The 15,545-nt window shown below is 39.2% G+C and overlaps 9 protein-coding genes and 1 non-coding gene across 10 annotated transcripts; 4 read left to right on the forward strand and 6 right to left on the reverse strand.

Moving 5' to 3' along the window:
- Positions 1 to 21: 21 nt before the first annotated feature.
- MRPL19 (mitochondrial 54S ribosomal protein uL11m) lies at positions 22 to 471 on the forward strand (the record flags this gene model as incomplete). Its single annotated transcript, XM_002496025.1, has 1 exon — positions 22 to 471. One exon carries the CDS (start codon positions 22 to 24, stop codon positions 469 to 471), a length of 450 nt encoding a protein of 149 aa, XP_002496070.1.
- A 95-nt stretch (positions 472 to 566) lies between these two features.
- Positions 567 to 2,675, reverse strand: UBP10 (ubiquitin-specific protease UBP10; the record flags this gene model as incomplete). Its single annotated transcript, XM_002496026.1, has 1 exon — positions 567 to 2,675. The coding sequence occupies one exon, from the start codon at positions 2,673 to 2,675 to the stop codon at positions 567 to 569; it is 2,109 nt and encodes a 702-aa protein (XP_002496071.1).
- A 1,099-nt stretch (positions 2,676 to 3,774) lies between these two features.
- Positions 3,775 to 6,912, forward strand: GDH2 (glutamate dehydrogenase (NAD(+)); the record flags this gene model as incomplete). Its single annotated transcript, XM_002496027.1, has 1 exon — positions 3,775 to 6,912. The coding sequence occupies one exon, from the start codon at positions 3,775 to 3,777 to the stop codon at positions 6,910 to 6,912; it is 3,138 nt and encodes a 1,045-aa protein (XP_002496072.1).
- Positions 6,913 to 7,098: 186 nt separating this feature from the next.
- On the forward strand, positions 7,099 to 8,418 carry RRI1 (COP9 signalosome catalytic subunit RRI1; the record flags this gene model as incomplete). The annotated part of the gene is made up of 1 exon (XM_002496028.1): positions 7,099 to 8,418. The coding sequence occupies one exon, from the start codon at positions 7,099 to 7,101 to the stop codon at positions 8,416 to 8,418; it is 1,320 nt and encodes a 439-aa protein (XP_002496073.1).
- On the reverse strand, positions 8,396 to 9,640 carry SWT21 (Swt21p; the record flags this gene model as incomplete). The annotated part of the gene is made up of 1 exon (XM_002496029.1): positions 8,396 to 9,640. The coding sequence occupies one exon, from the start codon at positions 9,638 to 9,640 to the stop codon at positions 8,396 to 8,398; it is 1,245 nt and encodes a 414-aa protein (XP_002496074.1).
- A 248-nt stretch (positions 9,641 to 9,888) lies between these two features.
- Positions 9,889 to 10,470, forward strand: TIM22 (translocation channel protein TIM22; the record flags this gene model as incomplete). Its single annotated transcript, XM_002496030.1, has 1 exon — positions 9,889 to 10,470. One exon carries the CDS (start codon positions 9,889 to 9,891, stop codon positions 10,468 to 10,470), a length of 582 nt encoding a protein of 193 aa, XP_002496075.1.
- A 52-nt stretch (positions 10,471 to 10,522) lies between these two features.
- On the reverse strand, positions 10,523 to 11,533 carry KAR1 (Kar1p; the record flags this gene model as incomplete). The annotated part of the gene is made up of 1 exon (XM_002496031.1): positions 10,523 to 11,533. One exon carries the CDS (start codon positions 11,531 to 11,533, stop codon positions 10,523 to 10,525), a length of 1,011 nt encoding a protein of 336 aa, XP_002496076.1.
- A 388-nt stretch (positions 11,534 to 11,921) lies between these two features.
- Positions 11,922 to 13,535, reverse strand: SRP1 (karyopherin alpha; the record flags this gene model as incomplete). Its single annotated transcript, XM_002496032.1, has 1 exon — positions 11,922 to 13,535. One exon carries the CDS (start codon positions 13,533 to 13,535, stop codon positions 11,922 to 11,924), a length of 1,614 nt encoding a protein of 537 aa, XP_002496077.1.
- A 502-nt stretch (positions 13,536 to 14,037) lies between these two features.
- Positions 14,038 to 14,358, reverse strand: ZYRO0C09966g (uncharacterized protein; the record flags this gene model as incomplete). Its single annotated transcript, XM_002496033.1, has 1 exon — positions 14,038 to 14,358. One exon carries the CDS (start codon positions 14,356 to 14,358, stop codon positions 14,038 to 14,040), a length of 321 nt encoding a protein of 106 aa, XP_002496078.1.
- Positions 14,359 to 14,801: 443 nt separating this feature from the next.
- On the reverse strand, positions 14,802 to 14,902 carry ZYRO0C09988r. Its single transcript has 2 exons — positions 14,867 to 14,902; positions 14,802 to 14,837 (listed from the first exon to the last, which is right to left on the reverse strand). It is a non-coding gene; the product is annotated as a tRNA-Trp (tRNA).
- Between the last annotated feature and the right edge of the window lie 643 nt (positions 14,903 to 15,545).

A 15,545-nucleotide genomic window follows, 5' to 3' on the forward strand; every position in this document is an offset into this window, starting at 1 on the left:
GCAAAGAGCCTAGGACCCATCATGTCACAAGCTGCGAAAAATCTTATGGTAAAACTTATAGTTGGAGCTGGTCAAGCAGCTCCATCACCACCAGTGGGTCCAGCACTTGGTTCCAAAGGTATCAAAGCTATGGATTTCTGTAAAGAGTTCAATGCACGTACGTCCATGTACCAGCCAGGTGTGCCAGTTCCCGTTTTAATCACCATTAAACCTGATAGATCATTTGCATTTGAAATGAAATCACCACCTACAGTTTATCTTCTGCTGAAGGCATTAGGCGTTGAAAAGGGACATGGTCAACCTAACATAACTGTACCAGATAGAACTGTTGGGGAATTGTCATTAAAGCATATCTATGAAATTGCAAAGATAAAAAAGACTGATGGTAAGCATGCTATGTTGGAAATGGAATCGATTGTTAAATCTGTCGTTGGTGTTGCCAAAAGTATGGGTATCAAAGTTGTGCCATGAAAATATGATTATTAGCTTGTAAATATGAAGAAAAATGCCTTTCTAATCTCTCTTTGTGTTGTTTTCCTTTTTTTTTTTTATACAATTTACATAGTCTATTGGTTGAATCTTCTCTTTTTGTTCTTCTTCCACTTCTTATTATTGTTATTATGCTTATTGCCCTTTGGTGATGATATTGGAGTTCCTGAAGAGGTAGAAGATTGATCTGGGATCTCCCAATCTTTAGCCACTAGCGGTGATGACCGTAGGGGAGCTTCCTTGGGTGTTAGTCTAGTGTAGACCAAATAGTATGCATTAGGTTCTCTTAGGACATCTTTTTCATTGATATTGTTGATGTATTCATCGTCATAGGTTGCCCAATGACCTTCCGGTTGTTTACAGTGTACGATATAATGGCCTGACGAGAGTGATCTACCTTCATGTACGACTACTGTAATCAATTGGTACTTTAATGGCAATTCTTTACCCTCCACGCAATAATCTGTTAAATCCAGAAACATTGGATATGACACGGCTTGCTTCATCTTTGATGAAGACGTACCGTTGAAACGAAATTTCTTTAAATGAACTAAGAGAGTTTCTGGTGCCCTCAGTATGGAATTGTGTTTAATGGCATTTGTAGTCATGTGGCAACGTTCGCAAACATAACCTTTTTGTTCTTTGTCGACTTTTATCAGTTCAGGTGAAAAGAAATCACTTATAGATTTTTCGATGGAAAATTTCCTGGAATTTTGTTCTTGTTGTTGCTGCTGCTGTAGTTGTTGTTGCTGCTGCTGTAATGGTTGTTGTGAATCATTATTGGAATTCTGATCATTTTGGGAACTATCCACACCGTTACTTTGTTTCTTCTTAGCTCTTAGATGCAATGATAGATCGTAAAATGGTTGCTCGGTTTTAGAAATGCTACCACAAGATTTACAAGTGACCACTTGCTCCAAAACACCACCAAAGATATCATACAAAATGGATTCTGTCAATTTGTGACCTCTTGGTACGGAATCTTCTTGTAACCTGGACATAAGCGACATAAAATATTCATGGGAGTCCTCTTGTTGCCACACACTCATCATGCAATTGATATCGTCCAATCTAGCAATCAATTTTTTAGGATTAATGTACTGAAGTGATTGACGCTTTTTCTTGGACTTATCCTGTGGTGACCACATCCTTTTCGTAATTTCTGCAAAAGCATATGAGACAGAATCAGGACTGACTTTGTCAGAGTGTTTGCCACGCAAGATGTCAAACAAATAGTGCTGAACAGCTGGAATATGGACCATCGCCTGCACAGCGGCATTGGTGTAACACGTGACCCCATGGTTGAGCAGACCTTTTGGCCTTAGATTTGTCAAATAAGGGCCCCAATTCTTGACAATACGGTGGCCCTTAACTGAACCTGCATCATTAACCTCTTCATTAAACTGGTAAAAAGAAGAAATGTCGACGCTTTGCGATTTAGATTCCGGAACCGGTGTTGCACTAGCGCTTTTCGAATTTTCCTTCGATTTAGCCTCAAGGGCTTCTTGCTGTAACTGCAGTTTTTCATCTTCTGAAATTTCATCCTCTTCGGCAGCTTCATCATCTTCATCTTTTTCTTCAGCACTGGCACCTTCATCACTCTCATCGCTTTCATCATCTTCATCGCTATCATCTACCTCACTAGCCGACCCCGGTTGATCTTCGAAATCTTGATCTTCTTCACTGGAGCTATCGTCATTCAAATCTGTGCCCCCTTCAGAAACCCCTAGATCTTCACCTAAATCTTCTTCTTCCCCGCCGGCACCAGTTGCAAATTCCTTGGCTTCATGGTAGACTTCTTCACTACCACTCTGGTTTCTATCACCATCAGAATCACTCGTACTACCACTATTAGTTTCGGAATTACCTTCGCCCTTAGTATACATACTAAGAGCCTCTTGCAGTGATTTAGGAACCACTTTACGCCTCTTGGAATCTCTTTGATGGCCTTCAGGAGCTCCAGAATCTTGATCTGAACCTGCCTGGGAAGGTTCTTGCCCCCCATCGTTATTTCCATTGGGCTCATCGGACTTCCCGATCATTATGTACGGGACTGTATTAGATACATCTGAATCTACCTTTTCATCCATTTCCGTTTTTTTTTGGTTGGAGTTTGATATCTTAAAGTGTAACGGATGGGACAGGATTCTGTCCACTAACGGCTTTACAGTATCAGGAGTTGCCATTATTACTTTTCAAAACTTGTAGTTTCGATCTTTCTTCTCTTATGCACGTAGTTGAGACGAAGCGATGAGTTGGTGAAGAGAGAAAAAAATCAAATAAAAAATGAAAAATAAAAAATGAGCTTTACCTTTTAGAGTGTGCATCAAAACGTGATGATCATGTGAGATGTAGGCAAGATTAAGTCCTTATACAATTGCATTAGAGTTGTTATTACGTTACTAGAGGGGGATAAGTTTGCTTTTATGTCAATGCACAGGTAGGACGGTTCTATCATCGATCCTTCGACATGTTGAGTCCAAACCGTTGTCAAACTTCTTCAGTATTCACATGTGCATTCCTACGGCCCTATGCTGCAAATTAGTTCGAACATAAACCACGGCAGGAGTTTTGTGCCTATGGAAGCACAGTTTATCAAGTATTATCCATTATATCGAGAAGCGATGAGGTAAACATTCGTGCGATATGATTTTTCATCGAGCAGCAACAAGAGTAGTCTGATTTATTCCCTCCCTCAGTCAATTCTGCTGGGATGGGCGAGTTAAATTCTCGATCGAGGTGTATAGCAGTGTGCGGAACCATTGCATTACCTGTAAGATAAGCAGCGCTAATTATTCGTTTTCTGTTCCCCCAAAGGGCAGAAACTCCGGCGTTTACATATTAGGTAGCTTCTTCTTTCCCCCACGTCGGAATCTATTGACCGTCGAGCTTGTTAAGGCATTCAATTGACCGGTTCTCCAGCCTCGTAGATCCAATGAGATCCAATGCAAACGAGATTGTGGCAATTATAATAATGCTACATGTGAACGTTTCATCGGCAATGGTTGTCCGACACCACGGCTCATTAAAATGTCTCCGCGAGGCATAATGACTCCTTTGACTCATTCTACGATAAGTACTTGTGTAATAGCTACTTACAAGTAATATAAGAACCAAAGAATATTGCCTCGTAACAAGCTTAGGAAGTTAGGAAGCGATTGTTTGACGCAAAACCAGATCACTACCTCACGAACTCCTCAGGTTCAATCTATATAGGTCTCCAGATATCCCTGCCAGAATTAAGGGAGGGCCACAACACTACAAGAAATAAGAACTAAATTTAATATGCATTCAGAGACAACTCCCGATATTGCATCACTTTCCATCTCATCAATTTCGGATTACCATGTGTTCGATTTCCCAGGAATCGATCTACAAAAGGAACAAGTAATTGACATCTTAGACCAGCAAGGTTTCATCCCAGATGACTTAATTGAACAGGAAGTTGCATGGTTTTACGATTCGTTGGGAATTGACGATCTTTTCTTTGCTAAACAAAATGCAGAAACCGTTGCTAATGTGATTCATTCTCTTTATGCATCCAAATTGGATTCATTTGCTAAGGCTAAGTTCAATGGTACGTCAAAGGCCACCGATCAGACAGGTCCCCAATTTACCATTAAAAATAAAGTTATCAATAAAGGTGCAGCTTTATTTATGGAGAGTTTGGGTGTCGATAGTGCACAACCTTATCAATTAGACGAACAAATCGATGATTTATTTCTCGACAATAAAGACCACAAAAGTAGTCGTTTAGTCAGTTTTTGGACAAGAGAGTCTGGATTAAAATTGACGTTTGTCTACGACAGTGTTTTCCCCGAGAGTCATGGGCCAATTACTCCCTCCAAACTTTTGCAAGGTGATATCGATGGCATTAGTGATCAGACTATGGCTCAGATTTCCTCGACCGAGAATAAAAAATTGTATGGTCTACTAATCAATCTGGTTGGTGAAAGGGAAGGTCCTGTTATCAAGACTACCCATTCGGTTAAAAATCATGATGAAATTAGATTGCTAGTGGGATTTAGAAGGTTTACCACTAAACGTTACTATTCAGCATTGAACGTATTATTCCACTATTATAAATTAAGACCTTCAAAGTTTTTCTTGGAGTCTTTTAATGCTAACGATGTGGTTATTTTTTCCATCTATTTGAATAAGTCAAGACAACCTGACGATGTCTTACCAAATGCATTAGAGCTTTCCATTAGACAAGTGGAAAGAGAAGCCTCGTTGCTATATGCCATTCCTAACAATTCATTTCAACAAGTTTATGAGAAACGTCAATATTCTCCACAAGAAGCTATTTATGCACATGTTGCCTCTATCTTTATCAATCATTTCATTAATCGTCTAGGTTCTGATTATCAATCGTTGTTGGGTCAATTAAACATCAAGGATACAGACACCACACTTTTAGAAATTATCAGCAATTTGAAACGTAAACTAAGAAATGAAACGTATACTCAGGCAATGATTATTGCTACTTTGCACAAGTACCATACCATTGTTTCCAAACTGTACAAAAATTTTGCAGAAATTCATTATTATCAAGACGCATCGAGATCTATGGAAAGAACCCTTTCATACCAACGTCTATCTCAATTGGAACCTTTCAAATCTGACGAGGATTTCGAAAATTACTTGGCAAAATTATTACCTAATGATTCACCAGATTTGTTGGTGTTAAAGACCTTGAGTCTATTCAATAAGGCTATCTTAAAGACCAATTTCTTTATCACTAGGAAAGTGGCCATTTCATTCAGGTTGGATCCAAAATTAATTATGCCAGCAATTGAATATCCAGAAACACCTTATGGTATTTTCTTTGTCGTTGGTAACACTTTCAAGGGGTTCCACATTAGATTTAGAGATGTGGCTCGTGGTGGTATTCGTATCGTTTGTTCAAAAACGCAAGATGTTTACGATATGAATTCGAAGACTGTTGTCGACGAAAATTATCAATTGGCATCTACTCAACAGCGTAAGAATAAGGATATTCCAGAAGGTGGTTCCAAAGGTGTTATTCTATTGAATCCAGGGCTTACTGCACCAGATCAAACTTTTATCGCGTTTACGCAATACGTGGATTCTATCATTGATATCTTGATCAAAGATCCACTCAAGGAAAAATATGTTGACCTTTTGAACCAAGAAGAAATCTTGTTCTTTGGTCCCGATGAAGGTACTGCAGGTTTTGTCGATTGGGCTACAAAACATGCTAGAGCAAGAGGTTGCCCCTGGTGGAAATCTTTCCTCACTGGTAAATCTCCACAATTGGGCGGTATTCCTCACGATGAATATGGTATGACTTCGTTAGGTGTTCGTGCTTACGTGAATGAACTCTACAAGACTCTGCATTTAGAAGATGCCGTCATCCATAAATTCCAGACAGGTGGTCCAGATGGTGACTTGGGATCCAATGAGATTCTTTTGTCCACCAAGAACGAATTATATGTGGGTATCCTCGATGGTTCGGGTGTTTTGTGTGATCCTCAAGGTTTGAAAAAGGATGAGTTGCTCAGATTAGCTAAGGAAAGAAAAATGATATCACATTTTGATAGATCTCTCTTAGGACCTATGGGGTTCTTTGTATCTGTGGATGACGTGGATATTACGTTGCCATCTGGCGTTAACATCGCTAATGGTACAACTTTTAGAAATACTTTCCATAAAGAGATCTTTAGATTTGTGGACCATGTTGATTTGTTTGTTCCCTGTGGTGGTAGACCCAATTCTATCAATCTGAACAACATTCAAAGCTACATTGATGAGAAGACTAACAAATGTAAGATTCCATATATTGTTGAGGGTGCTAATCTGTTCATTGCACAACCTGCTAAAGTGGCCCTGGAAGCTCATGGTTGTATTTTAATTAAAGATGCATCTGCAAACAAAGGTGGTGTCACTTCTTCTTCTATGGAAGTCTTGGCTTCTTTAGCATTGAATGATCATGACTACGTTAACAAGTTCATTGGTACCGATAGCCATTCTAGGACCGAATTTTACAGCGGTTATGTTGCTGAAGTACAACGCAGGATTGACCGTAATGCCGTGGGTGAATTCGGTCAATTGTGGAAATTGAATCAGAAAACTCACAAACCTATTTCCGAACTGTCTAACGTTCTTTCCTTGACCATTAACAAATTGAATGATGATTTGATCTATTCTACAGAATTGTGGTTAAACGACGTTAAATTGCGTAATTACTTGCTTTTGAACAAGATTATCCCCAAACTGCTGATCGATGTGGCTGGTCCAGTGGAAATTCTGAAAAACATTCCAGAATCATATTTGAAAGCCTTGCTCTCTAGTTATTTGTCCAGTTCATTCGTCTATCAATTCGGCGTGGATGTTAACATTGGTAGATTCTTGGAATTCATCGGTACTTTGAAAAGAGAGGCAGATGGCATTCAGCAGTAATAAGTCGGTTCGGATAAATAGCGTTATACTGCTATCTTAGTATATCTTTGTTTTTATTTTTATTTTTTTTTTTTTACGTCTACGATTATTTGTATATAGAAAGGGTACTTTAAGATCTTATTCCTTATGATAACATTTAAACATATAGGATTGACCAATAATTGCATCTGAAAACCTTAGGAAAATATGCCATTGAAGGATGAGACTGTTTCTTCATTGAGGAAACGTATTCAAGAGAATTACATGCCAGATGATGACCTTTTACAAAAATCCTACGAGACTAATCATTCCGATGAGTCTCTTACACAAGGGGAACTACTTCGACGCATTGGCAAAGGAGGCGCCTCAGGAACCAGCAGAAATGAAAATCCCTGGAGTAACAATCCAAGATTCTTCAGTTCGGTATCGATATCAAGATTGGCCTGTTTGAAGGCACTAGAACATGCCTTGCGCGGCGGAAACATAGAGGTAATGGGAATGCTTATAGGTACTACCATGAACGATCAGTTCGTAATATTCGATATATTTGAATTGCCTGTAGAAGGTACTGAGACCAGGGTCAATGCGCAGACCGAATCCTATGAGTACATGGTTCAATATGTTGATGAGATGCTTCCTGCGAATCAAAATATAGTTGGTTGGTATCATTCTCACCCTGGGTACGATTGCTGGTTAAGCAGTATAGATATGCATACCCAACAATTAAATCAAAATTTCCAAGATCCCTACGTTGCAATTGTGATAGACCCTCACAAGAGTATTAAGGAGCGCAAACTTTGCATTGGTGCATTTAGAACTATCCAAGAGCCTGGCGTGCAACAAGATGATGAACTACTAGAGTTTTATGAATTGAAAACATCTATTTTTGAATCAAGATTTGACAGTAGTTTGGGATCTTCTAAATTGAAAATCGATACTCCCAAATCTGACTCACTAAGTGATATTTTACTGATTAGAAGGTTGTTCGATACCATGAAGCAGTGGAATACCTTTAATGAGATGATCACAGAACCTCAGCTAGATGATAAGGGTAATGTTGAATTTGATAGAGCAAATCCACTTGTAACTGGGGGAAAGGAACAGGTGATGAGGCGATCACGCCAAATGGATCTTTCACGAAGACGTTCGAGGTCCAATTCTGTATTAAGCGTTACATCCAATGAGAATGAAAGTGATGTGGATATGGATAACAAACAATTGGGGGATGTGGACAGCGTAAGCAGCAGTATACATACGATGACTGACCCTGCAATACCGGTAAGGCGTCAAACTCAGACTCCCCTCCCCACTTTTAGAAAAATTTGGCCTAATGCCCTGGAGACCAATTATCATCCAGCTACAGATGAGACTATTAGAGATATAGATGACGAGGGACAAGCTCTACATACCGAGACGTTAAGAGCTGACTACATCACTAATAAAAGGGACCTATTGGGTTCAAAACTAAAAGAATACCAACAGCTAAGATTCTTTAGAGATACTTTTACAAGCCGAACCAATCTGTAGTTAGTTCTGTGACATAAATACCTGAAGATGCATGAACATCGGGCCTATACGTCATTTTGTCTGGTGAGTATGATAATGCGCAGACTCCAAAGTCTGTGGGGCTCTGTTGAACGATATTGATTCTACTCGAATTCAGGCCCATTTCGTGCGTCAATTCTGGCTTTTCTCCGGCCCCATTATCACATGTTAGTCCATTCCGATCTATGACTCCAAATTCTATAGCATTTGAACTCCAGCAGACAATTTTACCATCATCCGTTCCGATTGTTAGGCCATTAGTGCTTGTGATAGAGGCCTTGTGCTTTTGATTTCCCATTGTAAAAGGCAGTTGCAATTGATTCACTGGGCGGTGAGATTCTCTTGTGTCCAGCACATCGATGAGATTAGTATTGCGCTTTAGGGCATATAAGTAATGGCCATTAAAACTTTCCAGAAGTTGTATGTAACCTCTACCTTGTGCAGACCGGTGTAAAAACTGCGGGTGTTGTGTACGATGGTCTAAAAGATGCAATTCGTTCTTGTAAGTACCAAATATAGTATGTTTAGCGTTTGAAAATTCACCATAAGGTCGCTCACTAAAGCAAGATACAATCGATTTACTGGTAGAATTACCTCTTTTAGATTGAGAAGTCCATATTGGAGAGCTTCGATAACAACTGAATAACGAGACCCTATTCTTCACAGATCCAATTAAAAAATGGTCCTCGTTACTCCAATTAATGGCATGAGGTATTTCCCAGTTCCCAGTTTCGTTATTGATCACATTGTAATGGTTCAAGCAAGGCCCTTCAGTGTCCTGTAAAGAATACATTTGCAATGGTAGATCCTTGCATGCCGTTAACAATACGTTGAAGTCTTCTGTATCGTTGTATAATGAATAGAGAGGATGAACTCGGCCGGTTACAATCGACTGACTTTTAAACATCCTACTGTATGGTACCAATTGGTCCGTGTTACCCTCGAGGCTCATCACGTACTGTCGAATACCATAATCATCATGAATCGTTACTATCGATGATCCATCTCTAGACCAAAATATATCCTGGCAAATAACTGGTCTTTCCCAATTTTTGCCCTGAGCAAAAGCAGGGTTCTGCAATTTCATACCGGAATTTTGGGTTCTATTAATCCAGGCTTCGTCTTCCTTCTGCCAAACCTTTTGTACATTCCAACCGTCAAATACATCTCTTGTCCCCATTCCATCTTTTAACTCAGCATACATGGTTCCAAAATCTGAGTATTACATAAATTAGGATCTGCAGAATATTAATATGGCATTTGAATGGTACGAAAACCGATTCTTGGGTGCCAATGGTGCATCAAATTGTTGACCTTATCACATCTTTTTTCGAACCCGGAGTTCATCAAAGATGAGCTTTATTAGATGAAAAATGTACTGAAATTTTATCATACAAGCGATGAGCACCACTAATAAAGCCCTATAATCAAAGCTATAAGGGCTAGAGCATCATGGTTTATACTGGATTTGGACTACAACAGATCACACCGCCTGATACGAGGGCTTACAGTGAATTGACACCTGAAGAGCAAGGTGAAAAAGGTGCTCAAATGGTGATGAATTTTATGACTTCATGTCCTGGTAAATCAGTAATGAGTGGTGTTACAGGGTTTGCGCTTGGTGGTGTTTTTGGTCTTTTCATGGCATCTATGGCTTACGATACTCCCCTGGGTGCCACAGGACCCCATGGATTGAATACAAATGTAAAGAGTATAGCGGATCTACCGTTTAAGCAGCAAGTGAAGATACAATTTGCAGATATGGGGAAGAGATCATATTCAAGTGCTAAAAATTTTGGTTATTTGGGATTAATCTATGCAGGTGTTGAATGTTGTCTTGAATCATTTAGAGGCAAGAACGATTTGTACAACGGTGTTTCGGCCGGTTGTATAACTGGTGGTGGGTTAGCTTACAAAGGTGGACCACAATCTGCTGCAGTTGGTTGTGCAGGTTTTGCAGCCTTTTCTGCAGCAATTGACTGGTATATGAGAAGTGAAGATGGTAGACCACCCAAGGATGACTTTAACGAATAGAGAATTTAATATTGTAAATACATTACTCTTTTGAATAAGACAATATTTGGAATTACAAGTAATAATACACGTAGAAGTTGCACAGTATGAGCGCTATAATACAAAGTGTCCAGAAGGTAGATTCATTCCATCGGTAATGGAAATTCAAAGATGGGAATTGTAACGATGGTTTTTGTTTTTGATTCAATAGAACAATGATTTCATCCAATCTTTGCCGATTACTGATAATTTCTTGTTGTAATTCTTCTAAAGACTGCGGAGGAGGATTCGGGAGTGAAGTGGAAGTTTTTTGTGGTACTAATGTTGGTGAATCAGGTCTTGGCGGTGGCATCGTTGTCGGGAGTGATGGTCTACGTAATTCTTTTAATCGAGATTCCAACATGGACTTATCCTGTGAAACCAATTTTCTCCATTTCGATTCCATTATTTGACGTTTTTTATCCACATTGGAAGGAGATACTAGATGTGGTGATTGTGATACAGGTTCCCTACGTTCTTTATGAATTGGACTAGAATCCCTTGGTAAATACGGTAGGGGCAATGGATCTCCCAAACTTTTACGTAGTGAACCCACACGACGTCTGACTTTTGGCAGAGGTGTAGATACGTCTTCCATAGGGCTTGGTTCATCATTAGATATAGGTGAATTTGCTTCTTGTTCGAAGTTTTTCCTCATTGTCAGCAAACTTCTACGAGATTTTAATTTTGGTGTGAATTTAAGTTCATCTTCATAGTCTTCATCAGTATTATCCTCTGGTTCTTGTTCTTGAAGGTTCTTTGTTGTATTAGTTGCAAAGGTACTAGGTAATTCTTCATGTTTAACCGTTGTGGACGGTTCGTCCACGTTATATTGACCTTGAATTCTATAGGTTGTCAGTCCGCGAATCGGTACGCAATTATCCTCTGAAACAACTGAGGTGGAATTATTTGAAACTACAGAATCTTGATGTTGTCTTTGTTTCTGTTCGTAAAGTTCGTTAATCTTGGCGATACGGTTTTGACTCACCAATTGAGATCTCCTTGATGGTAAATAACTTGCAGGTGTATTGGAAAGACCATTCATAAATGTTCCAAAGGGTCTTTTTGAAAGAATTTCAACTATTCTAACTAATATTTCGATTATTATTTACATTATAAGTTTTCAATGAGCTTCGCGACACATTGGTTTCGTTTTGTGCTAATATTACTGCGAAAGTGTATGAAGTATTTAAATATTCAAACAATGTTAAAAATCCCATTCTATCTCGTGTAAAATCAATATGAAATTATGATTTGATTTGATTTGATTTGATAACTATTAAACAAAATGGCAGAGAAAAGTTGATATAAACAATTTGAGATGGGTAGAGGTAAAGAAAGGAAAGAAAAAAAAAAAAGGAAAAAATTAATAATAATGATAATAGTAGTAGTAGAAGTTGTTGTTGTAATTTAATGATACTGTACTCACTTAATCAATTGAAATTAAATTGTTGTTGAACGTTAGATCCAAAGCCAAAAGTGTTACCAGCTGTTTGTGGAGCCATACTTTCATCAATGGCATCGTCTTCTTCACCGAAATAAGTCTCAATGATTTTGTAGGCCTTCTCGTAAATCTTATCGTTTTCATTTTGTTGACAGTTGAAGATCTTTTCCATACCACCTGCCTTTTCGATGTAATCGGCGTTTTCATTGATGTTAAGACCACGAGCTTCTTTATCAGCTTCACCCATCTTTAAGATATTCTCCAAAGCATCTAGTGTCACTTCAATAATTCTATTATCTGCAATTTCCAACAGATCACATAATGGTTTTATGCAACCTTGTGAAACCAAATATCTAATAATTTCAGGTCTTTGTAAACCACCAGACGAAGCATTGGAAATCGCCCAACAAGCTTCTTTCTTTGTTTTATAATCAGCTGTCTCCAATAACTTGACCAATGGTGGGACCATATTTGAATCTATAACAGCTTGAATTTGCTCTGTATTACCTGCTGTAATATTAGAAATTGTCCAACAAGCTTCTTTACGGATTGATTCCTTTGGTGATCCTAGAAGGTTTCTCAATGCAGGCAATACACCAGCATTAATGACAACTTGGGTTTGTAAATCGTTACCCGTTACAATATTACCAACAGCTCTCAGCGCAGGAGTTTGAACCAAAGTTGATTGGTGGTTTAGTAATTCAACTAATCTCTTGGGGATTCTGACGTCAATAACTGCCTGAATGGCTTCTGGAGGACCATCTGATAGGTAAGAGATTGCCCAGCATGCGTCAATTAGAGTTTCAGTGTCCAACGAATAGATTAATTTGGCCAACGTTGGCAATGAACGTGAAACTATCGACCAATCGGGTTGTGGCTTTTTACCTCTGCATAAGTTTGAAAGTGTCCAGATTGCAGTTCTAATTAATGAGGTTTTATTAGTATTGAAAAGACCCAAAATTGGTTCCATCGCACCACATTGTAGTACACGATCTCTGTAATCTGTTGAATCACCTGCAACATTACCAAGAGCCCAAATTGCTTGTTCTTGAACTTCCACTGAACCTGTGTATAGTAATTGAATGAAAAGTGGAACTGCTCCTGCGTCGACAACAACTTTTGTTTGAGCGGATGTACCTGATGCAATATTGGTCAATGCCCATGCTGCTTCTAATTGTAACATTTCAGGTTGGTTTTCATTCATATAATTTACCAAAGTTGGAACGACGCCTGATTGAATAACAATGTCAATTGGAGGTCTATGTTCTCGTGACAAAATTTGTCTAAACTTTACGGTGGCTGCTAACTGTTCCTGCATGTCCGGGGATTGAATTTGACGAATCATTTCAGGTAATTCTAGTTGTAATTGAGCATAAAATTGTTGGTCTGCAGATGCAGATGCATCATCTTCATCTTCAGAATCTGCACCATTTGCAGGTGGGATGTAATTTCTTCTTTTAGCCAATGCTTCATCTCTCTTAGCCTTTCTCAATTCGACTTGTTGAGTATCCCTACGACGACGTAATTCATCAGCTGAAAAACGTTCTTTATTTTTGAAATTTGTACGTCTATATTCTGGGACAAATTTATTCGTAGTCTCCATGATTAACTAATACTGCCTTTACTTTAAACTTTAATCCTTATAGCTCCAGTATTGTCTGCTCATCATTAATCGTTAAAGTGGGTATAAATTTGAATAAAACTTGGAAGAGCATCTCAATGGTTACGCGATGCATGGCGAGTGGAGGCCTTCGTACGAAAGAAGGCCAGAGAAAAGAAACTAGAAAGCCGGGTAAATGCTTTTAGATGGGTCACGCGATTATCACGGGGTATATACTTACTTGCATACAACAGTACACCACACCTAACAGCACAACCCACCAGTCGTTAAACTTAACACGCAACGTTATTAACTACACACTACACACGACACGACACACACACACACACACACCTACACACTTTCAAAAACAATTTGACAGTTGCAACTTGTCAATCAATACCACCTTTCATTGCAACGAACGAAGAATGGCACCGATCAACTGAACAAAGAAGAAAAAGACGTAGTCAAAAGAACACCTCTTAGCATCACACTAAACACAGACTCACAATAATAGTAGGGCACCAGCGACCGCACCAGCACCTCCAGCTAGACCCACTCTCTTGGCAGCGCCAAAGTTGGATGCACCTGGAGCAGCGTCGTTTGGATAGCTCGTAATGTGACGAGTAGTAGTTGCCTGTCTTGTGTTGTCGAATTTACCATACTTGTGAGTACTACTGGTTTCGACGTGCTTCGTTCTCGATGTCTTGTCGAATTTACCGTACTTGTGGGTACCGTATGAAGTCACAGTTACGGTACCTGGAATCCTGGCATCCACCAAGTTCAAAGTTGTCAGAACTGCAACAGACAAACTAGAAAGCTTCATGAGTGTGTGTGCGGCGGTGTAGTAGTAGTAGGAAGGAGAAAAAGTGCGGGAGAGAAGTAAGAGTATCTCTGCTATTTAATCTTGCTGCTTATAAACCTTTCCACCGGGGGAGGAGACGAGGAATTTAAAAATACGACAAGTCAAAAAAAAGGACGAAAAAAAAGAAAAAACAACTCAAGAAAGCGGGTAGAAAAAGACGCAGCAGAAAAGCGGGAGGGAAAATATATATGCAGCGGGAAAATCCAAGAAGGGTAACAGTAAACTAACGAGACTTCCTGGGAACTATGGAGAAACATTAGCAGACAAACGTAATTAAACAAAGCATACCGTACGATGTGTTCGAGTGTATCGTGTGTATCGTGTGTGTCGTGTGGTGTACGAGGTATTTTCTACTTGTTTTCAGTCTGTTGTGGTTCGGGAAAAAGGAAAAAAATTAATTTGAATGAAACGGACAGGAATTGAACCTGCAACCCTTCGATTGCCAATTCCGGAATATTCCAGGATCTAACTGGAGTCGAAAGCTCTACCATTGAGCCACCGCTTCACTGTCCATCTGTTGGAGGGAGTTCATTTTTTTGTAGTTTTCATTTCCAGAGCGCATCAGCTGATTAGACCGAGAGTAATAGTATTTAGGTGTATATTTTCCTTCTTTAAGCAATTCTTCATAGAGTGGATGAATGCATACATCATCTGATACAGGACCGTAACGTAACTCATCTATGGGAATTACCAAAGTTCGTGGCCTTTGGAATCTTACCAAAAGGTCCAATGCTAACCGCTTGCAGATGGGTATTGATTATTAGTCCCTCATGTGGACTACTTACCTATTTTAAAGAAAGAAAAAAAGCAAAATTAGTCTGAACTAGGTTGGCATTCGTACATATGGTCCCAACTTCAAGGTGATGAGTTTGATTGTTAGCATTGTCGGAGTTCGTCCTCTTCCTTTTTCCTGCATGTTGAAAATTAAATCAAAGGAAAGGAACATCCGAAAAGAGAAATAAGCTCAAGATAGTCTTTCCAGAAAGGTCATATGTCTAAAAGCACTAAACAGTGCTGACATTTTAATTGCATTCTTGGCCATTAAATTTATTCTTGGCTAAAGTTGCGCATTTGCTAATGCCGTGCTTAATTGTGGATGGATTTCTGATTCAAAATGAGCAAACTTTCTGCGTCTAGACTTATCCCCT

The sequence above is a fragment of the Zygosaccharomyces rouxii genome, assembly GCF_000026365.1.
Source record: "Zygosaccharomyces rouxii strain CBS732 chromosome C complete sequence".
NCBI classification, from domain to species: Eukaryota; Fungi; Ascomycota; class Saccharomycetes; order Saccharomycetales; family Saccharomycetaceae; genus Zygosaccharomyces; species Zygosaccharomyces rouxii.